Source organism: Schistocerca nitens, chromosome 1 (assembly GCF_023898315.1).
Source record: "Schistocerca nitens isolate TAMUIC-IGC-003100 chromosome 1, iqSchNite1.1, whole genome shotgun sequence".
NCBI classification, from domain to species: domain Eukaryota; kingdom Metazoa; phylum Arthropoda; class Insecta; order Orthoptera; family Acrididae; genus Schistocerca; species Schistocerca nitens.
Genome location: NC_064614.1, coordinates 91,482,426 through 91,503,813, shown reverse-complemented (window position 1 = coordinate 91,503,813; position 21,388 = coordinate 91,482,426). Strand labels below are relative to the sequence as shown.

The 21,388-nt window shown below is 41.1% G+C and overlaps 1 protein-coding gene across 1 annotated transcript in view; it reads right to left on the bottom strand.

Annotated features, from left to right (window-relative positions):
* Positions 1-21,388, bottom strand: part of LOC126248189 (uncharacterized) — a 428,326-nt gene that overhangs the window by 375,244 nt on the left and 31,694 nt on the right. Inside the window, exon 3 of the mRNA XM_049949377.1 lies at positions 14,325-14,374. Coding sequence (XP_049805334.1) covers positions 14,325-14,374 — 50 coding nt within the window. The remainder of the gene's footprint in view (positions 1-14,324; positions 14,375-21,388) is intronic.

Sequence of the window (21,388 nt, the reverse complement as noted above, 5' to 3'; positions counted from 1 at the left end):
CGAACGCTATGGTTAACGTTGCTCTCATAAACTACTTTTTATTTAATTTCTTCTGGGTCTTCAGCGTGCAATATGTGTTGTAGATACAGTCTCAGACCAAAAAATTGACCGCCGAGTCGTTCACGTAAGGTGGACAATACAGTCGTGCTCCTCTCAGAATTCTATGTCTGGCAATATGCTCGATCTAGCAACATGTAGACTGCGGCACTTCCCAGACGAAGTCTTGACTCCAGTCTTAGTACATTACTCTTGACTACGACCGTAGTCTTGAGGTAAAACGCGAGACCAGCTAATATGATATTGTAGATTCGCTTGAATTACACTCATAGCTTAAGCACCGAGAGGAAAGGGGCGACAAAAATGTTGTCGATATGTGCTTTCGGTCGCCAGACGTCATATTAGCTGGTCTCGCGTTTTACCTGAAGACTACGGTCGTGTTCCAGCAGCAGTATGAATAAAATGATAGTAATAATAACAGTAATAATCGAATTATCCGGCAACTTCACACTTCACAGTGGATTTTCTCGAACTAAGAAATGTGCTGAATTTGTGCAAAATCAAAATGGCTTCATATCCAGCCTATGATGCCTAGAAGAGTCTTTACATCCTGCTGACATGAGAATAGCATAATCTCTGCGTCAGAAGCTTGCTTCTACATTACCATTTAATAGACTCGCATTTTTTCCACTGTGACTAATTTTGTAAGCTAAGCACATCATCCGTTACAGCACACTCTTGGGGCTGGGTAATGTGGCCACAATGGTGTGGTGGAACGAGCTATCACAGGTGCAATGCGTGGGTTCAGGCATTTACTTTTAAGAGGCACAAACAGATTTATTTTACCTCTCGTAACCTCAAGAGAAAGACGTTATAATCCAGAATTCGGATTGTCATGGTAAACAGAAATACAGTCGCCAGTAAGCTTACTTACATTAGAAAATTTTATTTTATTTGATGAACCGATAGCCATTTAAAGGGACAGGGCTCTTATTTTACTTGTACTTGATTGAACTAGAGACGTTTAAAAATTTGGTGCTGGACTGTGATTCGAATTCGTATGTCCTCTTTCGAGGATTTGAATCTCTCGGAACAGTATAGTTCAGTCATTTCGTTCCTTTTCCCAAGACAGCAATCTTCTCTAGGTCTCCTCCAAAGGTAAGTATGTGGGTCTGAAACCTGATCCCGTACAAAAATATTCATAATTTCATTTCTAGCTTTATCAAGTGCACACCCACCTGCTAGTGAAAATTAACGCGCAATTTCAATGTCTGTTCATGTGTTTCCAACAATCGCAACAGGTGTCGTTATTTCTGGTCAAACACGCACACATCTTACTGTTCATGAGTAAGCAACTGATACTTAAGCTATATTCGTGGATGCACGGTAGGTGTGCAGTTCGATTGTCGCTTAGGCACAAAAGTTTGTATCCTTATTTTAGATTCAGACACCTAGCGGCTCGTAAGAAAAACCGATACGTAACATTTGATTTTTCTTAGTTAACAATCGGATTACGTGTTGGGTTCGTATCTCCATCACAGAACTTCACATCATGCACTTCATCTTTAAATGCATGCACACTTTGTTACTTCAGAATGGAGGTATATCAGACATCTTTCGTGGTTAGATAACAGGGACGAAAGGTTCTTGATAGGAGTCACGGTTTATTACAGAAATTGTCGTCTTTTATTTTCAAGTTTAGATTTGGTTACTGGTATGGGCCAAAATTTCGGTAATTCATGACTCTTCATGGCTAATCATCAATATGATGTGATTAGATTAGATTAGATTACATTAGGTTAACTCTTGTTCCATAGATCATGAATACGACATTTCGTAATGATGTGGAACGTGGCAGTTTAATGAAAGATTTCTTTAAATACCATGATTCAATTTCTTTACAACAATTTTTTACACTCTCTCTCATTGCTTTTTATTTCTCTCTCTCTCTCTCTCTCTCTCTCTCTCTCTCTCTCTCTCTCTCTCTCACAAACACACACACACACACATTCTTTTTTATTTTTATTTGTATGTTGTGCTCGACTATCGGCGAGGCACGAAAACGCCTGTGAATGACTTTCTTAGTTTTGAGTACACTTACGAAAGAAATATAAAAACAACAATGAGAGTTACTGATTTATGATGCTCAGTTTGCAGTCAGTTCTGAGTATTATTAGTAACTACGCTCCAGTCCCTAAACCTAGTTACAGAAAGCGAATCAGACGCATTACGTATTCCAGGCCGTAGCAGCCGCGACTTGGAGACACCAGCTATGGTCACTTCCCAGACCGCTGTAGGATCACATCGGTTCGTCTTCTTCCTGCTGGTACTGTAACTGAGATTTGGCAACAAGGCAACGTATGTTTGGCAACTCTGTGATCGACGAGTTACTTCCTGGTGTGCACGGAATTAAGCCTCAAAGTTCACTTGATTTTACCTGTCATTTCCATTGAATAATCTGAGTTATTATCGCTTGAAGGGTAACAAAAGATTGGAAATTTACGGTTTTCAGCCCAGGAAAGTCGTTGCAGGTGGAAACCGCAACTAATCTCGACCTTCAAATAGCGGTTTACGAGTTCTAGTTACTATTGCCGTCGTAATAGGAAGCTAAGACCCATACCTCCTCGCCAGCTCTGTGGTAACGTGCTGACCTGTGAAAAAGCGTCTGTTACGGTTCGCAGTTCCAGTCTCACTGACTGTAACGTTTTTATCCCTTCTGTGAAAGAGCTACAAGCAGTCAGATCAAACATCAATAAGGAAATCGCAAGAAAATGCTTTCAGCTCATAGTGCAATGTTGAAAAACTTACAATGCTGCACAACAGGTAAGGCCTCTTTCCGCTGCTGCCAAGCGAATTTTGGGTTTCTAGGAAGACGTAACTATACTTATGAAATGCCACATTTGCATACCTCTTGAGTATGACACAGCATACCAATTAAACACAGACCCAATCAAAATCTAAGTGAGTAGTATTTTACTAATTCGTGTCGATAGAGGCATGCTTGTGTACAGATACTTTCGTCGTAAGGTTATCATGGTTAGTTTTATTTCATTTCTTATAATACAGTGCACAATTTTCGTAAGGTTTCATTCAGTGGTGTTAAAACAATAGTAAACATGAGAGAGAAATTAATCATCAACGATATATGCGAATTCTCTGATGTTACCTATGACAGTCTGACAATGCACATGCAGTTTATTGATTACATGCATGTAGAAAACTTGTTCTGAGTTAAAGCTGTCAAACAAAGTTTGAAGAAGAATAAAATATCACTACCACACGACGGCTAATGTAGAAAATACTTTTCTTACATATTATGGCACGATGCGCTCTCCCTGCACATCTTCGAGATGCATCTGCTGCCTGCTGTCTATTAAACCTGAATATAACAAAATGTCACAGTAGTTAGCCCTTTTTCCACATGCGACTACTTTGGGTTGAGAAGTGAAGGGAATTATGTTCAAAGTTCCATTAGATTGATACCTTCAGCAGAGAGCAGAATTGCGTTTTTAAAAATGTAGCACTGAATGTATTCGAACTCGCGACATCTTATCTATGCTACAAGCTGACACGTAGCTACAGCAGCTCCAGAGCTCGGCAACTATTCCTCCAAAACTTTTGGATTCCACAGCACTGTGAGATTATGCATATGGCCAGGTCTTGACTTCTGAGAGACAAACAGTTACAGCTTTTCTTTTGGACTGAACGACGTTTTCTAGTAACAGATAGCGCAATAGAATAGCTCAAGTGGAAAGGAACACTTCCTATTTAAACTTCTGCATCCTACACTGTTGGCAGTTGTGTGTAGGTGGCAGTTACGTGATTTTATTTCTGTGATTACAAAATAGTCGAATGTATGCACTGGGTAGCCGAGGCAGCTAGTTCATGGTGATTCGGTCAACCAAGTAAATGAATTTACTGAACATGCTGCAAATTACTACAGGGAGCCTGTGTGTCAGAATTCTCATCCAGTGTGGCGCAACTGCGTTACGATAGAAAAATGACTCGCAGAGAAGAGGATTTCGTGGTCTGTTGGACGGATGGTAGGTTGTTATACCTATGGTCTGGGTTCGATTCCCACTTCCGTGAATGATTTGAAATAGGGAGAGACAGATTCCATTCTCTCCTGGCTACACCAAGTGAAGGAGATATAATGGCTGCGTGGTCTGAAAATTCACATTAAAGATGATATTCCTTCTTTACCAAGTAGACGGTAGGTTGAACCACAATGAAGTCTGGAGTGGCGACATGTAGAAACTCTATCACCAGTAACCTTTCTTATACTAGTTATTTATTTCAAGTGACGACACAAACGCTATGTATGGTCACAGGACACTTATTCCATCTTTTATTTGAGCTTCTTTATGTCGATAAAATTGGTTCTAAACTGGGAATGCAACTCAGACCGCCCTTAACGCGGAATTTGATCCCTTCGTGGCAATACAGCTCGGCTACAATTTGTTGTTTGTCCAAAACTGCAGATTCCTCAACACCTTCACATATTACGCGTGAATGGGATCGAATCCTGGCCGGGCACTAAAGATTTAATTATGTATTATCAAGCTCTATCATGAGAACACCTATCTGCTGGTGGGTAATAATTTTGATTTTTAATGTATTTTCATTCGTTGTCAACACTAACGATATCTGACGTTTTTACCTCCCAGTGAGACACAGAACTATTTGCGAGATGACTGTAAGTTCAAGATGCTATTCTGAGCAGCTGGTGGAGAAAAATTCGGTAGCTGACGTCTCTTTGTGTGTAGTCAACAACGATATGTGTGGGGCTCTATTCCCAGTGAGCGCTGAACTCTTCGTCATATTATTTCAGTTCGTCGTGTCATTTAATGTTCATACATATTCTCAACTAGCTGCTCGTGAATAACTTTAATTTTTAATGTCATTTTGTGTTAAATAGTTCAAATGGTTAAAATGGCTCTGAGCACTATGGGACTTAACTTCTAAGGTCATCAGTCCCCTAGAACTTAGAACTACTTAAACCTAACTAACCTAAGGACATCACTCACATCGATGCCCGAGGCAGGATTCGAACCTGCGACCGTAGCGGTCACGCGGTTCCAGACTGAAGCGCCTAGAACCGCACGGCCACACCGGCCGGCCCCCACCATCTGGTATCAATGCATTACCCTATCATCCATTATATATAATCATTTTCATAGTACGCTTGATATTATAGATGAGTAGGACACAAGACAGGACATAGATAATGTCCGTTTGACGTCAACAGTGTGTTACATTTTACTTTTTTTGAATAGGACAATGTTCCTCTCCAATAATTTTTAGATTAGTTACAATAAGCTTACGCTGCAAGAGAATTCGCTTGTATTTTTCAATATGTGGTCTGTTGTCGGTTTGAAGGCCTTCCATAACATCGGCAACGTAGTGCAACTCCACCGAGGGCTGTCTGGAGTAGGGTGGAGATAGCAATGTGAAAGTTGCGAGCTGTCGAAGACGATCTTCATATTCCTAATGCGATTAGGACATCGTATACTCTTGACGACGTTTAGCACCTGTGCAGTCAGTCACCCAATTTCAGAATTCATTTTGAGTAATCCTGCTAAATTCCCAAAATATTGTCTTTTTATATTGATGAGTAATATGGATAGTCGTCACGTTCATGTGCCGTCTACAACGCAAATTTAATGTTACTATCCTAGGAACTAACCTGCAATACGTTTTGTATTTCATAATCGGAACTATCTGCATTAACCGTCATCAGAGCAATGTCAGGGAACAAAATGCAGCAGAGCCTTGCTACCTACTTGAGGACCTGCTTGAGTCGTGTTCTAAGGAAAGAGTAGTTGCTGGTTCACATTATATTACACTAGCGAGAAGTACCGACTTTTCCTTTTCTCTGCAAAACATCCAGAACTAAATTCAGTAACTAAATGCTAAGAATATATTTGCATTGTGCCAACTCAAAGATCAATAGATATGGATATAGATATAGATACAGATTTTTATATTTAAAGCCATTCTCGTTCTGCGTTGGAATAAACATCATTCATTATTTGCTTGTTCTTGTTACGATTGTTATTGTCATTCTCTCACTCGCAAGAGTTTTCGCATTCCTATTTGGTATCGATGCACATGAAGAGTGGCTATGAAAGAAGGGAATACTGAATGTTACGTCATGCAGAATACACTCATTTACTTCGGCTCCTCGTGATCTACGCTACAGGAGAAGTGAGATACATAAAGTTGACAGTGTGAGGACAGACCTGGCAGCACAACTGTGCAACTACACAGTGTTACCAGATAAAATGGTGCTGCGGAATCGAAAGTGTAGTACGGACTTTGCCACAGTAGCAGACAGCTGGTAATTTAGGACCATGACCGTGGATTACACTTTGGTCAGTGCTGGTTAGAGTGCTGCAACTGTAAATGGAAGGCTTTGTTTGATAGTCTTATGCTGATGCTGTCTGAATAAATTATGCCATTGGATACAAAGTGGTTTAGTTTTGAGACCTAACCCACGAGGGGGGAAGGCACAGTGGTCTGCTTCAGGAATTCCAAGCAATAAAAGACAAAAAACAACCCAGGAAGGGAGACATGCATTTGGAATCTGTTCATCGTTACGGGGTCAAACAAGAGGGTAACATTACTGAAACAATGATCGGGCTACTTAGTATATAATAGAGCATACAGATTTCAAGGAGGAAACGTATGAAGACGCAGACTTCCTCGTTATCAATATGTGCGGCATATCTTTCGTGTTAACGAAAGTAAATTCCCGCTTTACCTCTTCTTACGTGTCAAATGAAATGAATGCCATGAGGAATAGAATATTTGTTGACTGCGTCTCTTCTTGCTTCCATCCTTGCCAACATATTTCTTCATTCTCGTGGTAATCATGACATTCTATGTGTATGCTGCAAAAGATTGCAAGTGGACAAATTCGACATCGAGGTGCAAAGCGTTATATTCAATTCGAATAAGCTTCCGGTGTATTTTTTACTTCGTTTGTATTTTTAGATGATTATGAACGTTACGGAAAAGTATCTCACATGCTTTATGTTGAATGAGAAACATTGAATGATCCGTTTTGCTTTCCCTACGTTGAAATGATATAACGTCGGCGTCAACAGCCTTCTTCCACGCCGGAAGCTGAAACTTGTATGATTCTGGATTAATGATAATTGAATGTCTCATATGTATACATAGCCCACAAGGCGACGTCAGAACCATCTTGGGAGAACGCCGCATAAAAACCAAACGTGCGCGCGCGTCTCCACTCTGAAGAACCGTATCGGAGAATCACGGCAAGCATTTCGCTGAAGAGCTGCCTCGTCAGAGAGCCTAGAAATGGCAGCGTCGTAGCAAGTATTTGTCAACACTCTGATAGTGCATTTACTTCCGGGTGTAGGTCGGCGTTACCTCGCTAAATTCACTTGACATTCGTTTTCCACATCGAAGACTCGTACGATATAATCCACTGCAAGATGACACAATTAGAAAGTATATTTAATTTCTGGACTCCAAGAACGGCGTTCTTCACATAAGTAACACCTGTTTGTGTGTGCATTCGGGAGGACGACGGTGCAATCCCGCGCCCGGCCATCCTGATTTAGGTTTTCAATGATTTCCCTAAATCGCTTCAGGCAAATGCACGGCCGATTTCCTTCCCCATCCTTCCCTAAGCCGAGCTTGTGCTCCGTCTCTAATGACATCGTTGTCGACGGGACGTTAAAACAGTAATCTCCACCTCCTCTGTTCGTGTGTTTAAGGTTGCGTTTTGAGGCTCAGGCAACATCGCAGTGACTATATTCCGCCTCTGGCCGCCAGTGTGTCGTTAGCTCAGAGGTTCCCTTGTGCGTTGCAGTGCTTGTACTATAAGACATAGCAGTTCGAATCACGGTAGAAGCCGCTGACTACAACCTTTTATTTTCCATTTTAATTAATGGAGTTGCAAACTGCTAGTAAAAATTTCTTATGCGAAATCTGAAGAATGCCTTTAAACACCAATCTTCGTCCGATCTCGACTTAGTAAATTAAGTTAATATCATGGATTTCTGCTTTGCAAATTCCAAGGTGCTTCACTGTAAAATAGACCCTGAAAAGATTCAAACCGACTGTCAACGATATAAATTTGAGCTTTGTTCGTCATATAGGTCTAACATGTCAGAAGGTTGTTTATGAAGTGCACATATTCATTAATATAGTTCCCTTCTTCTAAATTTTTGCAATAGCATTTAACTGTAGACGTTTTCTAACACCGGCGTTAGCAATTCCTTTCCGTTCTCTAAAAACCTTCAAAACGACAAATTTTTCTGGTTTAAATCTGATGACCTTAACTATCACTTCCGATCAACAATAAATACTTCATGAACCCACACATGGAACTCCAAATGTGCAGTGTTCCTGCACTGCTACAGAGCATGCATTGCAAGGTATTCACACAGTTTATCGCATAGACTTGCTTTTGAGCGTGAATGGAAATTGTAGAAATTTTCTGTGGAGCAACATTTAAGAATAAAGCGTTTTAAATCATCAAAAGCGCTGAGCGGTAGCAGGCGCTTTCGATAAAGAACGGGGGAGTGCAGCGCCGCTGCTGTCGCCACGGCCGCTGCCAGTAGCCAGCAAATGGATCCCGGAGCTTTGCCGCATACGGCGTCCAGAGGAGGACAGTCTGCAGGAAATCTGCCGCAAAATCGTTACTGGATAAAATTTTGATATCGGTGTGTCACAAAGCGAAATAGATTGAATCTGCACTACCATTACATTCACGTCTTCAGCATTCAGACAGAAGAGGCTATAAAAATATTTTATGCCAGCTGCTCTCGATCCACTGACATTATGAACAGAAACAATGCACGCTACCGCTAGACCACAGGCGTAATCAGCCTAGAGTCTCTCTATCATGGGGCAAGTTTTCCTCCAGGAAGTGCCGCAGTCTACAGTGTTGCCAGATTGTGCAGATAACCGGACTTAGAGAATTAGCGAGTTGGCCAGTTTTTTTGTCCCATGTCGCGATCGGCGCGGACTTAGCCTCTGAAGCGGCCGGCCGCCGGTCAAGTTTTATGTCAAAGAGTGTACATTGTGATGTGACCTTGCGCCCACCAATTGCCGACTTTTGTTGACCTTCAGGAATTTCCTCATCGGCTAATAATTTCGCACAGAAGAGAAGACTGAAACAACTGTCAGACTATGATCGCCGCCCTAGGTGGTAGGCTTACAAAATGCAAGGGAGCAAAAGTAGATACCAGAGTATGCAATGTGTTGGTGAATGCATTGAAAAGAAACACAGCTATAGGTGTTCATATGAAGCGGTTGAAGAGGCACTTCGGTATTCGGCGCAGCGAAATAGTAGATGGACTTGCAACATACATCAAAGAAGGGAATCCGCTACCTATACACCTCTTATTTCGACTTTTTCCACTTGTCTAGAAAATAGTCATGTGGGTAACGGGAATATCAGTGATAAACACCGCAGTGGGGAAAGCGGTTTACGTGCGCTTCAGTGCAGCGCTGCGGGGTACAGACAGAAGAGTCTTTCGAGGAGACACGTGGCATTAATTATTCAGCAAACTTGTTTTCCCACACTCTTCTGTAGAGTAAAAGGACTCTTCCATACGTAATTAACATCCTGCAGGCGACGGAGATCTGGAACACATCATATTGGGATGTACTAAATATGCTCCACCCCATAATAAAATGCGGGAGAAAACTAGAAAAATGTGTGTTCCTTGCAAACAACTATTAAAATACCAATTTGTCGGAACGATTCCGAAACCTGCAAGAAGCGGACAAAAACCTCTGTTTCAGAAGCGTTTTCCTTCCGTTAACAGCATTTCTGGATGAGGTATCGAATATATTGCTTCCCCCTACTTATACCTCCCGAGGAGATCACGAATGTAAAATTAGAGAGATTAGAGCGCGCACGGAGGCTTTCAGACAGTCGTTCTTCCCGCGAACCATACGCGACTGGAACAGGAAAGGGAGGTAATGACAGTGGCACGTAAAGCGCCCTCCGCCACACACCGTTGGGTGGCTTGCGGAGTATAAATGTAGATGTAGATGTAGAATAGCGCCCTTTTTACAGAAGACTTTCTTGTAATTAATTCTCAGTGCCAAATTTCAGTTCTATTTCTTTTGTTATGTCTCTAGCGTATGCTTTTGAATACACACTGAAAAAGTATATTGTAATAAAAATCAATTAGTGATACCGAGACAATCCGTCTGATGCATCTCATATATCATTCTGCTGTTGACAGTATTTCTTGTTTTGCATTACCATTAGTTACCTGTTTACGAAGGTCGTTTTATTCTCAATATCTTCGTTGATGTTTCTGCACCTGTGTCTTTCCTCTACCCTTCACCTATTACTTAATCCGCTGTGCGGAACTGAAATGAGTTAATGTGAGTTTTCGTAAGAGCAGCCGGTATCTGTTGCGTGCTAGTGCAGTTGTGCCAACAATTGTAGCTTAGGCGGAAAGGCAGAGAGGTTTAGCGTGGCCCTGAGGACAGGTCCCAGAGCAGGTACTCGGTTGAGCTAGCACCCCCTCTCCTCTGGACAGAGAGAGCGTCTGGGTTGCATGTGCTCTGGGCAATCTGTCGTAGGGATCGGGTAAGAACAAGTGTGTCATTCGGACAATCTGTAGATAGAGGTATCTGAACATACTTATGTGCAAAATTCAACTATCTTTTTTTCAGTCTTCTCGATGTTAGAGGGAAATTATGTTAGTTATGGAAGGACGAATTTCAGATGTCGATTACAGTTTTTTTTTTTTTGTACTTTTGGTAGGGAATACATCGTGTATGTGTGTGTGTGTGTGTGTGTGTGTGTGTGTGTGTGTGTGTGTGTTTGAGATTTGGGTACCACATGTGGTGCAGTACAAGGCAACTTCACTGTCCTACATAATTAGTAAAGGGATATTGTTCTCTAAGTACAATGTTAATTCCCGGAATGTAAATGCGAGAAATCTGAAGTTGAATTTTATATTTTTCATAAATTTTAGGGACTTGAAAGTGGTTGGTTTTGTTCGGCTACAACGCCACTGGGTGGTGTTAGGATTGAAGCCTATTCCTTTATTAGATTTCAGTATATGGCTTAGCTCCTCAGTGAATAAGTAATATATGTGGATGCTTCCAAATTTAAGCTGATTTTACGTAGTAAATAAAATGTTTTCTTTGTAACACAACAGTGTGTTCAACCACGTGTCACTCAGAGCACATCGATTTACAGTGCTTTGCTAATCTTTGGATAGTTATAAATTCTTGGAATAGATCGAATATCTACTTATGGGGATATTTACTTTGTAAAATTAAATAGATTTTTCGTGGTTTGGCACATGATCATGGTTGATCTAAGTGTGCAGTGGACTTTCTAGTGGCTATCAGCAGTGCAAAATTACTTCAATCTTCTTTTTTTGTTGCATCAGTGAGTGTGCGGATATGATATTTCTATACTAAAACACATGTTCTTCCATGAGCATATCCCAAGTATTCTTGCACTGGTAAAATTAATTTCATGTGGAGTAGGAACCAGACCTATGCTCTATGTTGATGGATGTAGTTTCATAATTAAATTTTGAATCAAACGTGACTTGCTTGATAAATGACTCATTCATAATTAATTGATCAATGATTCACCCATAACTGATGTTTAAAACAAATCCAGGATGTCTGTATTAGAATCCTATGCCATCCATAAGCTGAAACTAACTCTTTAATTTTTTTTTTATTAGGTACTGACCAACACAATTTTATCTTACAAAGACAACTCAAACTTAACCTATTCATTTATTACCCACAATATATAAGACCAACGCAGTCTGAATGCTATACACTAACAAAATGACTTCCAATAATTAACACAAAAGAATAGCCCTGAATTACAAGAAATCCTAACAATAATACAGACCCAAAAAATATGAAATTAAAGAAATATGAAACTACCTCCAGATCTGTTAACTGCCTAAACTCATTTCAATCACGAATCCTGGTAGTGGAAACCCCGATTATTTTTTATAAGTCATTTACCTCACAGAAAATCTTCATAACTCGAACTACAGTAATTACAGCAAGTAGCAACAACAGCCAGCTAAATAAAAGGACTCTAACTACTATCGTGTCTGACTACTAGGAGGCATACAGTTAGCAATAGAATGATTTTGCTCTAGATCAAACAATTTATTTAGAAAATTTTACCTTATTCATGTGACATCCAGTTCCAAAAATTATATAGTTGTCAATAATTCCACTGCCCAAATATTATCAACCATACATCCATCTTCATACATTTCCTTGCGTCTCACTTTACAATGCGTGTCACAGAGTCTCCACTAAGAATAACATGTCTGCACACTTCCCTATCCACTGACTAACTGCTTGTTCGTCCAACCACCGAATCTCTTGCCGAGGGTGCAGTGCGCTGTCAGCGATATTAACACGGTCTACAGCACTGCCGACATACACAGGCTACATACATAGCCAAAAAATTAAAGACTTAGTTTCAAAGGTATCCATGAAATAATAAGTTGAAGTTCTCACGAGAAAAATTAGGTGCGGCTTTCTGAGTCTCTGGTTAAATGATTTAAATGAAGATAAGTTATCCGTTGAGTCCTTATCAGATTCAGATCATACAGAAGCTAGTAAATCAAATAAATAATTCAACAAAGTTAATGAAATTAAAGTGACCACTTGTTCTATAACGGGACTGGAAAGTAGTTGTGTTTCATAAAGCCACTCTTGCTAAAATTAAAAGAAATAGGAACCTTTCAATAGGATCGCCCCGCCAAGGTAGTTTATTTTCACAAAGCCTCCTAAGTAATAGACTACTTTCAATTATGTGACCCTGTCAGGATATTTTGTTTTGTTCACAGTAGACTGCTTTCAATTGACTCCATTTCCAACGATCATACAGCTCGCAATTAATAAGTTATTTTCAAGTGGCAAGACAATCGCAGGATGTGTTAGATCTATTATCATTAGCTACTTTCAATATCTAATCCCTGAAACCTCCAAGCATCCAGAACTACACTTCTTATCCACCATAAAATAATTTGTTAACCTTACCTGATTCGTTAAACTTTAATAAAAACAGCCACACACACACACACACACACACACACACAAACAAACAAGAGCAAAAACAAGACAAAGTGGATCACTGAAGCAGAAGAAGACATTAAAAAACTGGGGATCACACAAGACAACATAAATAATAGAAACCAGTGTAGAAACATCATACAGAAACACACACTTAAACAAGAACGTACGGAGAACACAACGGGAAAAAGATGGTCGGAAGAACGCAAGAGAAAACACAGTGAACGTATGAAGAGAATTTGGGAAGAACGAAGAAAGAAGAAGAAATCATGACAACTCAAGTTCAACCGCTCTCTCAAAAGGGAATAATCGAATGTGTGTGTGTGTGCGCACTTTCACAAACCTGCGCAACTAAGAAATTGGGCTTGCAAAACTAGAAGCTCAATATTATACAGTGAGCACTGGTTCATAAAGGCTGTGAACTAAATGAACAAGCGTTAACTTTCTGGTTTTAGTGTCCAGCTGTGCAATGAGGATGTCTCCTCAATTTTGTAGCCATCTATTTTGACGATAAAGGATCACTAAACCGTTTGAATTAACATATAACTTCTGATTAGCATCATTACGTATGTCACAGTAATGTGCAAGATCAGTCAGCACAGTGTGCAACAAACAGCATGCATCAGCCTACCTTGGCTGGACCTGCAATATTACAGGATGTAAAGACAAGCTACTTATTACTAATGTCTTGCGTGATCGTAACTCAATATTTGATCACCAGTACGCCAGAACATTCAAGGGTCGTATTCAAGAAGATGGAAGCGGTGTAACCCTGCACGATATTACGCAATTTGTAACAAAGATTGTTTGGGTTTAGATCGAAATACACTCTACGAAAGACAGCAAAAAAAAAAAAAACAACGTCGAGAAAGAGCTTCACAAATTGAGGAAGTCAATAACCTCTTTTATAGGATGGGGCCCCTCCACGCCACGCCCACCAAACCAAAAGTTCTACTGTCACCTCCGTATAACATGTTAGTTTTCAAATAGGGAGTCACAGGATGCGGGCTGTGATGTTGTCCTTGCGTCTGGGTAAGATTTCTCATTGACATGGTCCATCAGGAAACAGAAAGTGGACGAAAGCGGTCGAAGGGTAATGGTTTGTAAGGGCAGAGGGAGAAAAGTGCCAAGGCAAGCGCCAAGGGAAAAAAACCTCTGCAACAGTAGGACGGGTAGTAAGGTCACTAGCGGCTTGCTAGATGCGACAGTGCATGCAAGGTGTGGTTATGTTAGTGCGACGTATCGTGCATCGTTACCTTTTTCGTTGCGGAAGCTCGTTATAGGGCCTGCTGCAGCTGCTTCGTCCCTGTAACAGTTCAAGGTCGTCATACATTAGTGGGCGATCGGTCATAGATCAGCTCACAGTGTAGAGGGTGTGTGTGGCTGGTTTGCGTGTGGTGTACAGTACGGTTTCCCTGCGATTGCCTGTTTTTCGGGCAGGTCGAGCATCTGGGGTTGACCGGCCGGTGTGGCCGAACGGTTCTAGGTGCTACAGTTTGGAACCGCGCGACCGCTACGGTCGCAGGTTCGAATCTTGCCTCGGGCATGGGTTTGTGTGATGTCCTTAGGTTAGTTACGTTTAAGTAGTTCTAAGTTCTAGGGGACTGATGACCTCAGAAGTTAAGTCCCATAGTGCTCAGAACCATTTGAACCATCTGGGGTTGCCAGTAGTAGCTGTGTTGCAGGGGCTCGCCAGTACTGTCGTGTTAGCGTGTTATGGACCATAGATGTTTAGTTTCTTGCTAATAGTGTCTTTGGTATATTATATTTTCCATCTTTGGTTGTGGTCGTAGTTACGCAGAGAAAGGATAAACGGGTTACGCGAGTGTCTCGTGTTTCTGTAGTCGTGTGGAGAGTTTTTGGAATACCTGCAAGATGGTATCTAGCCGATATTCCCGGTGAAGATCCGCGGTACGTGTGTAGCGCGGAGCGTTGCTTATGATTCTGAGTACTTTGTTCTGTATGAGCTGCAGACGGCGCAGGTGTGTGGGCACAGCGTATCCCCAGTCGGGAGCAGCATACATCATCAGAGGTCTGATAAATGTGGTGTACATGGACCTCCTATTCAGTGTGCTACGCCTGTTAAGCATAGGTTCAAATGGCTCTGAGGACTATGGGACTTAACATCTGAGGTCATCAGTCCCCTAGAACTTAGAACTACTTAAACCTAACTAACCTAAGGACACCACACACACCCGTGCCGGAGGCAGGATTCGAACCTGCGACTGTAGTGGTCGCGCGGTTCCGGACAGAGTCGCCTAGAAACGCTCGGCCACCCCGGCCGGCCTGTTAAGCATAGGGTAGAGCTGTTTGAGCCTCGCGTTTGATTTGTTGGTCACGTGTTGAATGTGCTTCCCCCCCCCCCCCCTCCCAGCGTAGTTTCCGGTCAAGCTAGACACCGAGGTATTTGACCTTCTCACGGAAACGTATTGGGCGTGCATGTAGTGTTATTGGGCTGCAGTGTTGGTCCATCTGTGCCCCTTATGCAAGCAGTTACTCGGCACTGATTGATAGAGTTGTCCGATGCGCTCCTGAGGGATATGGTGCCAAATTCTCTCCAGTTAGATCGTGAAAATTCCGAATTTGTTGAAGAACCCTGCCCATAGTGCTTCAAACGGTCTCAGTTGGGGAGAGGTCCGTCGACCTTTGCTGCCTAAGGCAGGCTATGATCCGCACAAACGTAGGCATTATCTTGCTGAAACGTAAGCCCAGGATTCCTTGCCATTAAGGACAACAAAACATGGCACAGAATATAGTCGACAATCCGCTGTGCTGTAAGGCTGCCGTGGATGACAACCAACGGGTCCTGCTATGAAATGAAATGGCACCCGAGACCATCGCTTTTGTTGTCGGGCGGATGGTTGGCGACTGTCAGACTTTTATCCCTCTACTGTCTGGGACGTCTTCGCTGGTCATCGAGGCATGTCTCACCGCTGAAGACAATTTTACTCCAGTCAGTGAGATTCCCGGCCGAATGTGCCAGACACTGCAAACTGGTTTGTTGGCGTACGGAGGTCAATGGTAGTCGGTGCAAGGTATAACACTACCGTCCGCTACTGCTATACCATAACCTTAAAGTTGGAGGCAGATCGTAAAATGAAACTATCTTGTTAAAGCAATTATGGTATAAAGAAACAGAGCGGTGTTACCCTCTGAAAGGAATTTTGTTGTGTTGACTGCGATGTAGCTAACGGAGGTGGCCTATCGGAAGTGAAAGTCAGAATAACGTAAATATTTAAACAGTAACAAACAATATTTTACCTATCCACACTGTTCAAAGAATAAAGAAAACGGTCGCCAGCCTAATTAGGCAAGAGAATGATTAACATTCTTGTTCAAGAAAATAGGTATGAGTAACTTTAATGGACAAACGCAACCTATACTTTGCAACACGAGAGTGCAATGAACTCTGGCACTTGCATATGTTAACGTTAAGTTTGGAGCTCACAGTTAGAGCAGAACAAACTATTTACATAAATATAACAGATAACGATACACACTATTATCTTCAGGGATTAGTCAAACTGAATGGTCTCAATAATATTACTATTAATATTCACTGTAGAATCATAAATTGGACATGGGTTCAGTATTACAGCACTTTTAATACACAAGAGGGACCCAATACTGTACAGAACTTGACAGCAATAGCAAGAGTAATTGAAACTTTCAATAATTAAGTAACTTTGTGCATTTGGACTACATCCAGTGGGGGGGGGGGGGCTTAATCTTGACCACTGTAGTAAAGCAAACTAAACACACTTTCATAACATCAGTGAAACAAGCAGTTAGCAAGCATGAACATGTAACTCTCAACAGTTGCAGTTCTGAACTTTTAGTGCAGTGAAACACAAAATTGAGATATTTGTAAGATCCTTTCAACAAACGATATTAACTTTAGCACACTCTTTTCTCACATTAACTTTAATATGCTTTCAATAAAGGACACTCGGTAGGCACTTTAGCATGGAAGGGACCCTAAGTGGATATGTGACTTACGATAAATCACGGTATGTACAAGAGTTCAGGTATAATTTACCTTATATTTGAGCACACTGAAATATCCAGTCAGCCGATCCTTTACTGTACAGTTCTACTAGTTCCTGGTCCCTTTTTCAGTGACTGTGCAATGTGGTGGCGAGTGCATGTTGCTGGATGTAGGTGCAGATGGACAAGCTGGACTCTGTCATTTCTTGGTAGCGAAGATATATATTAATTTCGGAGTGTTGCCAGCATATTACTCCATTCCTCCGAGGCTTTGATGCCTATTAAAACAGCACTAAAAGCCCCTCTCGGCACCAGCACAAATCACAATCTTTACATGAGCTGTTAGCGGTTCAGTAGCTCGTCTCCGACTGACTCTTTGTTCCACCTTTATATCCGTGCCAACCACATTTTGCGCACGCTACATAGTTCTGTTCCCTAGGGGAACCACACCGCCTTTACATACGAAGTAACTAAAAACCCTAAGTGAAGGTTAGCGGTTTACATAACAGCAAACAATCACTTTAAACAAAACATACTGTTTGCACATATTGGTAGTTCTACACAAAATTATTCAAACAAAATTGCAATTATATACATTAAGTTTTGTTCCCTCCAAATGAGGCAAAGAATTTAACTAATAAAGACAACACATTGCACAATATTTTATCGAGACATCAAAGTTTTTAGAAAGAAAGGAGTATACAATCTTGTGTTATCGATTCAAACCAACAACATTTACAGAAACTCAACGATATAATACTGAATAAACATAAAGCAAAAAAAAAATCAGTAAACAGTTAGGTAGGGTCTGAGTTGTGGTGTTACAAAGGGGCGCCGTCATCTCAGCCCCCTTCCTGTGAGCCGGTACTAAATGATCCTTGTGGTCAGTGGAGCACCAACTGCAAGTCGGATCGATGATAATGATGAATGCGGTGCTCTGAATGACTCTCTGACGGTTGCTCGGTCCTCATGTTTTTGCCGTCTGCCTAGGTCTACTGCTTCCTTCCTCATCCTGCGTTCGGCCATGGTTCACCCATTCCTGACAACATCGACGAATAGTGGCAATGCTCCTATTTAAACGTCGAGCTATTGGCCGATTACTCCAACCGGTTTTTGTGAGTCCAACTACACGTTCTCTCTCAAATGCTAACGTATGTGTATACTGCTCACGCGCGAGGCATAGTTAATGTTCAACTGAGTACACGAAATGGAATTCACAAAGTCACTGTGCCCTCGTATCGACAGGTCCGCTGTTTTCTGTCCTTGCCAGAGGCGCTGTGAAACTGCGCTGCACCGTCATACATTCATCCATCGGCCGCAAAAGTTTACAAATTTGCATTTTCCGTCGATATCAATATAAATATCAATTTGTGACCAATTTGCATAACTGCTTCGTGGTACGTCGTTTCTTTTCGTCTTAGAGTGTAATTCCGGAAGAAGTAGATTGATATTCCTACACACTGTAACTAAACACAGATAAATGATTTGCGAACCCATGTGGGTAGTCAAAGTAACAGATACAGGAAGCACGCACGATAAGTGATCGTAACATTCCATTGCCAGTTCACGATTTTGAACGAAACAAAAACTATTTCGTAATTCAGGAGTAGGAGACGACTTTGAATTTACAGCACGACAACGTAAAAGGATAAACACGGCCCTATCAGATTCCAGTCAATGATTTATGAGCAATCTACAAGTTTCCATTTTCCTACACGCAAGTACGTTGCCCCATTCCTACTCGCGGAGTAATAGAGAACAAGCGATGCCAAATAAACATACCATTTTAATTAAACTCGTCCACGGCAAGTAACTGAAATGGCCTCACCTAATTCCGTATTCATTGCAGAATCTCCGCAATGGCACTGATCGCCACCAGATAAAGGTAGTCTTCTCTCTAAAAATGGCTGCACGGGCAAGCATCCAACAGCACCCATAACAGAATAAAGATGCAGAATGACGAATACTCTTTCAAACTCGTCTTGTCTCGAGGTTTGCAGACCGCGATAGCTACCCATTGGTCAAAAACCCAACTGCCCCTTAAAGATACGAAATCACTATAGCGAACATGCAAATAGGTTGCTTGCAGTGCTCATATCGATTAGTCGAATCTGAGCGTAGTGGATATGCGTAAAACAGTGTAAAGATAAATGTCATTTAATATTATCAGCAAAATATAATGGGAACAAATGAAACTGCCGAATGAAATTTAATAACCAATCTTCCAATACCATTCTGTGCACTCTGAAGACTTTTTCCTCTGTCGTCGTGGTGACTTAGTTCATACAGGTCGTTTCCAAAAGAAGTATGGACACACTGAATGAAGTCAGTTATTTCTTAAATGTTGAAAATGAAGGAATCGATCAATTACAAACCTTCATGAACTATGGATAAATTTCAGTTGGTGATCACCAGTCAAGAAGAAAAGAAGAATCTTATGTGTGTAAGATATTAGAGGTCATCCATTTGCACAAAAAAAGACATTTTTCGACATCACTATGCAAAATATTCCACAGATTAGTCTGACGTTCGACATATGTTGTTATGCACCATATACCAACTAAAAAGATAACTGTGATATCAGCTCTAAGAACTTTTTATCTTGCTCTGGTGAAGTGTAGTACAACGGAAGAACTCTCTCTCTCTCTCTCTCTCTCTTCCTCGTTCCCTTTCTACGTGTCTTCAAAGAATGAGCATTGAAACGGTTACAGCAAAAGTACTTAATATGAAATATTGAATGTAATCCTCAGTTTCAGTTTCTGGTCTCTTAATTTCAGTAGTAACTAAGTTGTTAGCCAGTTTTACCTAATTTTTCACTGTAAGGGATATCCATCTGCCAGTCTCAGAAAATACTTTTTATTTCCTGAAACTGAAAATCTACTAACTATTTCATTAGATCTGAGTCAGTGAAGAAAGGAGAGTCAAAAAAGTTTGACCCCCATGAAGATTCAGTGATTCTGTACTGCTGCAAATTCTCGAACCAGGAGACGTGACGTAGACGTTCACTTTGCGATTAATGGTAGTCTGTACATTTATTACGAGGACGATGCAAACAGAAAACGATGTACTGTCAGGCTGTGAGAGAACGACCAGCTGCACTTCACAGACCAAAGTGTTTCATTATTAGCAGCGGAAATTTCTACAGCATATTGATCCAGAGTGGTACGTCCCCCGTATTTCGAGAAAGTAAACCTCCCTCTCATTGAAGTTTACATAGGTATCTGCTACAACACGCTGTAAGTCACTACGTAATTCCACTGTCTCCCAGCATGAATCGTGTTTTATATTCTGTTGCTTGGCGTAGAGGGGCAAGTATGGGTAACAATTAGTCTTTGCACGCTGTGTGGTTATCCCGTAAATGTCGTCACGTGAACGTTGTGACAAGTGAGGCGCAAATTTTAATGTGTCATGAGGTAATTTTTCACACGTGTTTGTTAGGAACACTTTCCCATCATAGGTGGTACAAGATTGTCCAGCAGTTACGAAACGATAAGAATTGCCAACATTGGTACTTAATAATCACCTCTCAGATGTAGTGGCATTTGAGATGTATAAAACCATAAATGTTATGAAGAAAGGAGCGTGCCAGGAGAGGATGGTGTTAGAGTAGATATGGCTAAAGCTGGAGGCTATGTAAAACTAAAGCAGTATGCAAAACTGTTTACAGAATTCCTGTAGATGAAGATGGTTCCCTAAAAATGGGACAGTGGTGTAACTGTTACTTATAATCCGTCGTGATTGCAAAATTTTTTATTCATATGACCGGATTCGGTTCATTCAGAACCATCTTCAGATCTGATATTTCAGTTACACGAGTAACCCGTCCAAATCTAGCAACTTTCACATGCTGCGTTATGTGAATGAACCGAAACCGGTCATATGAATAAAAAAATTTTGCAATCAAGACGGATTATAAGTAACATTATACAATCACTGATTGCTGCTATCCCATCAGACATTATGTCTGTTTTTGCAAAGTGGTGTAACTACTATACTTCAAAATTTCTTGTAATAATAACTGTAGAACTATGAGAATCATTGCCGCCACATGCATGATATAACTAAGATTATAACCAATAGCGTAGGTAAAAATAATGGATCCTAATGAGGTAAACTAAAAAGCAGGCTTTAAAATCGGGAATAACACGAATTAGTTGCAAGCTATAAAAGAAATATAGAGTGGAAAAGGGAATATTAATGATCGCTGTGTCTGGGAGTCGTGGATCACTAAATGTCAGCAAAATCTGTATTAACAGCACCTGAGAAACAAGACCCTGATTCAACTAGTGGCAAAACAGACTTGAAAGGTAAGTGAGGCAAGACAATTCCTTAC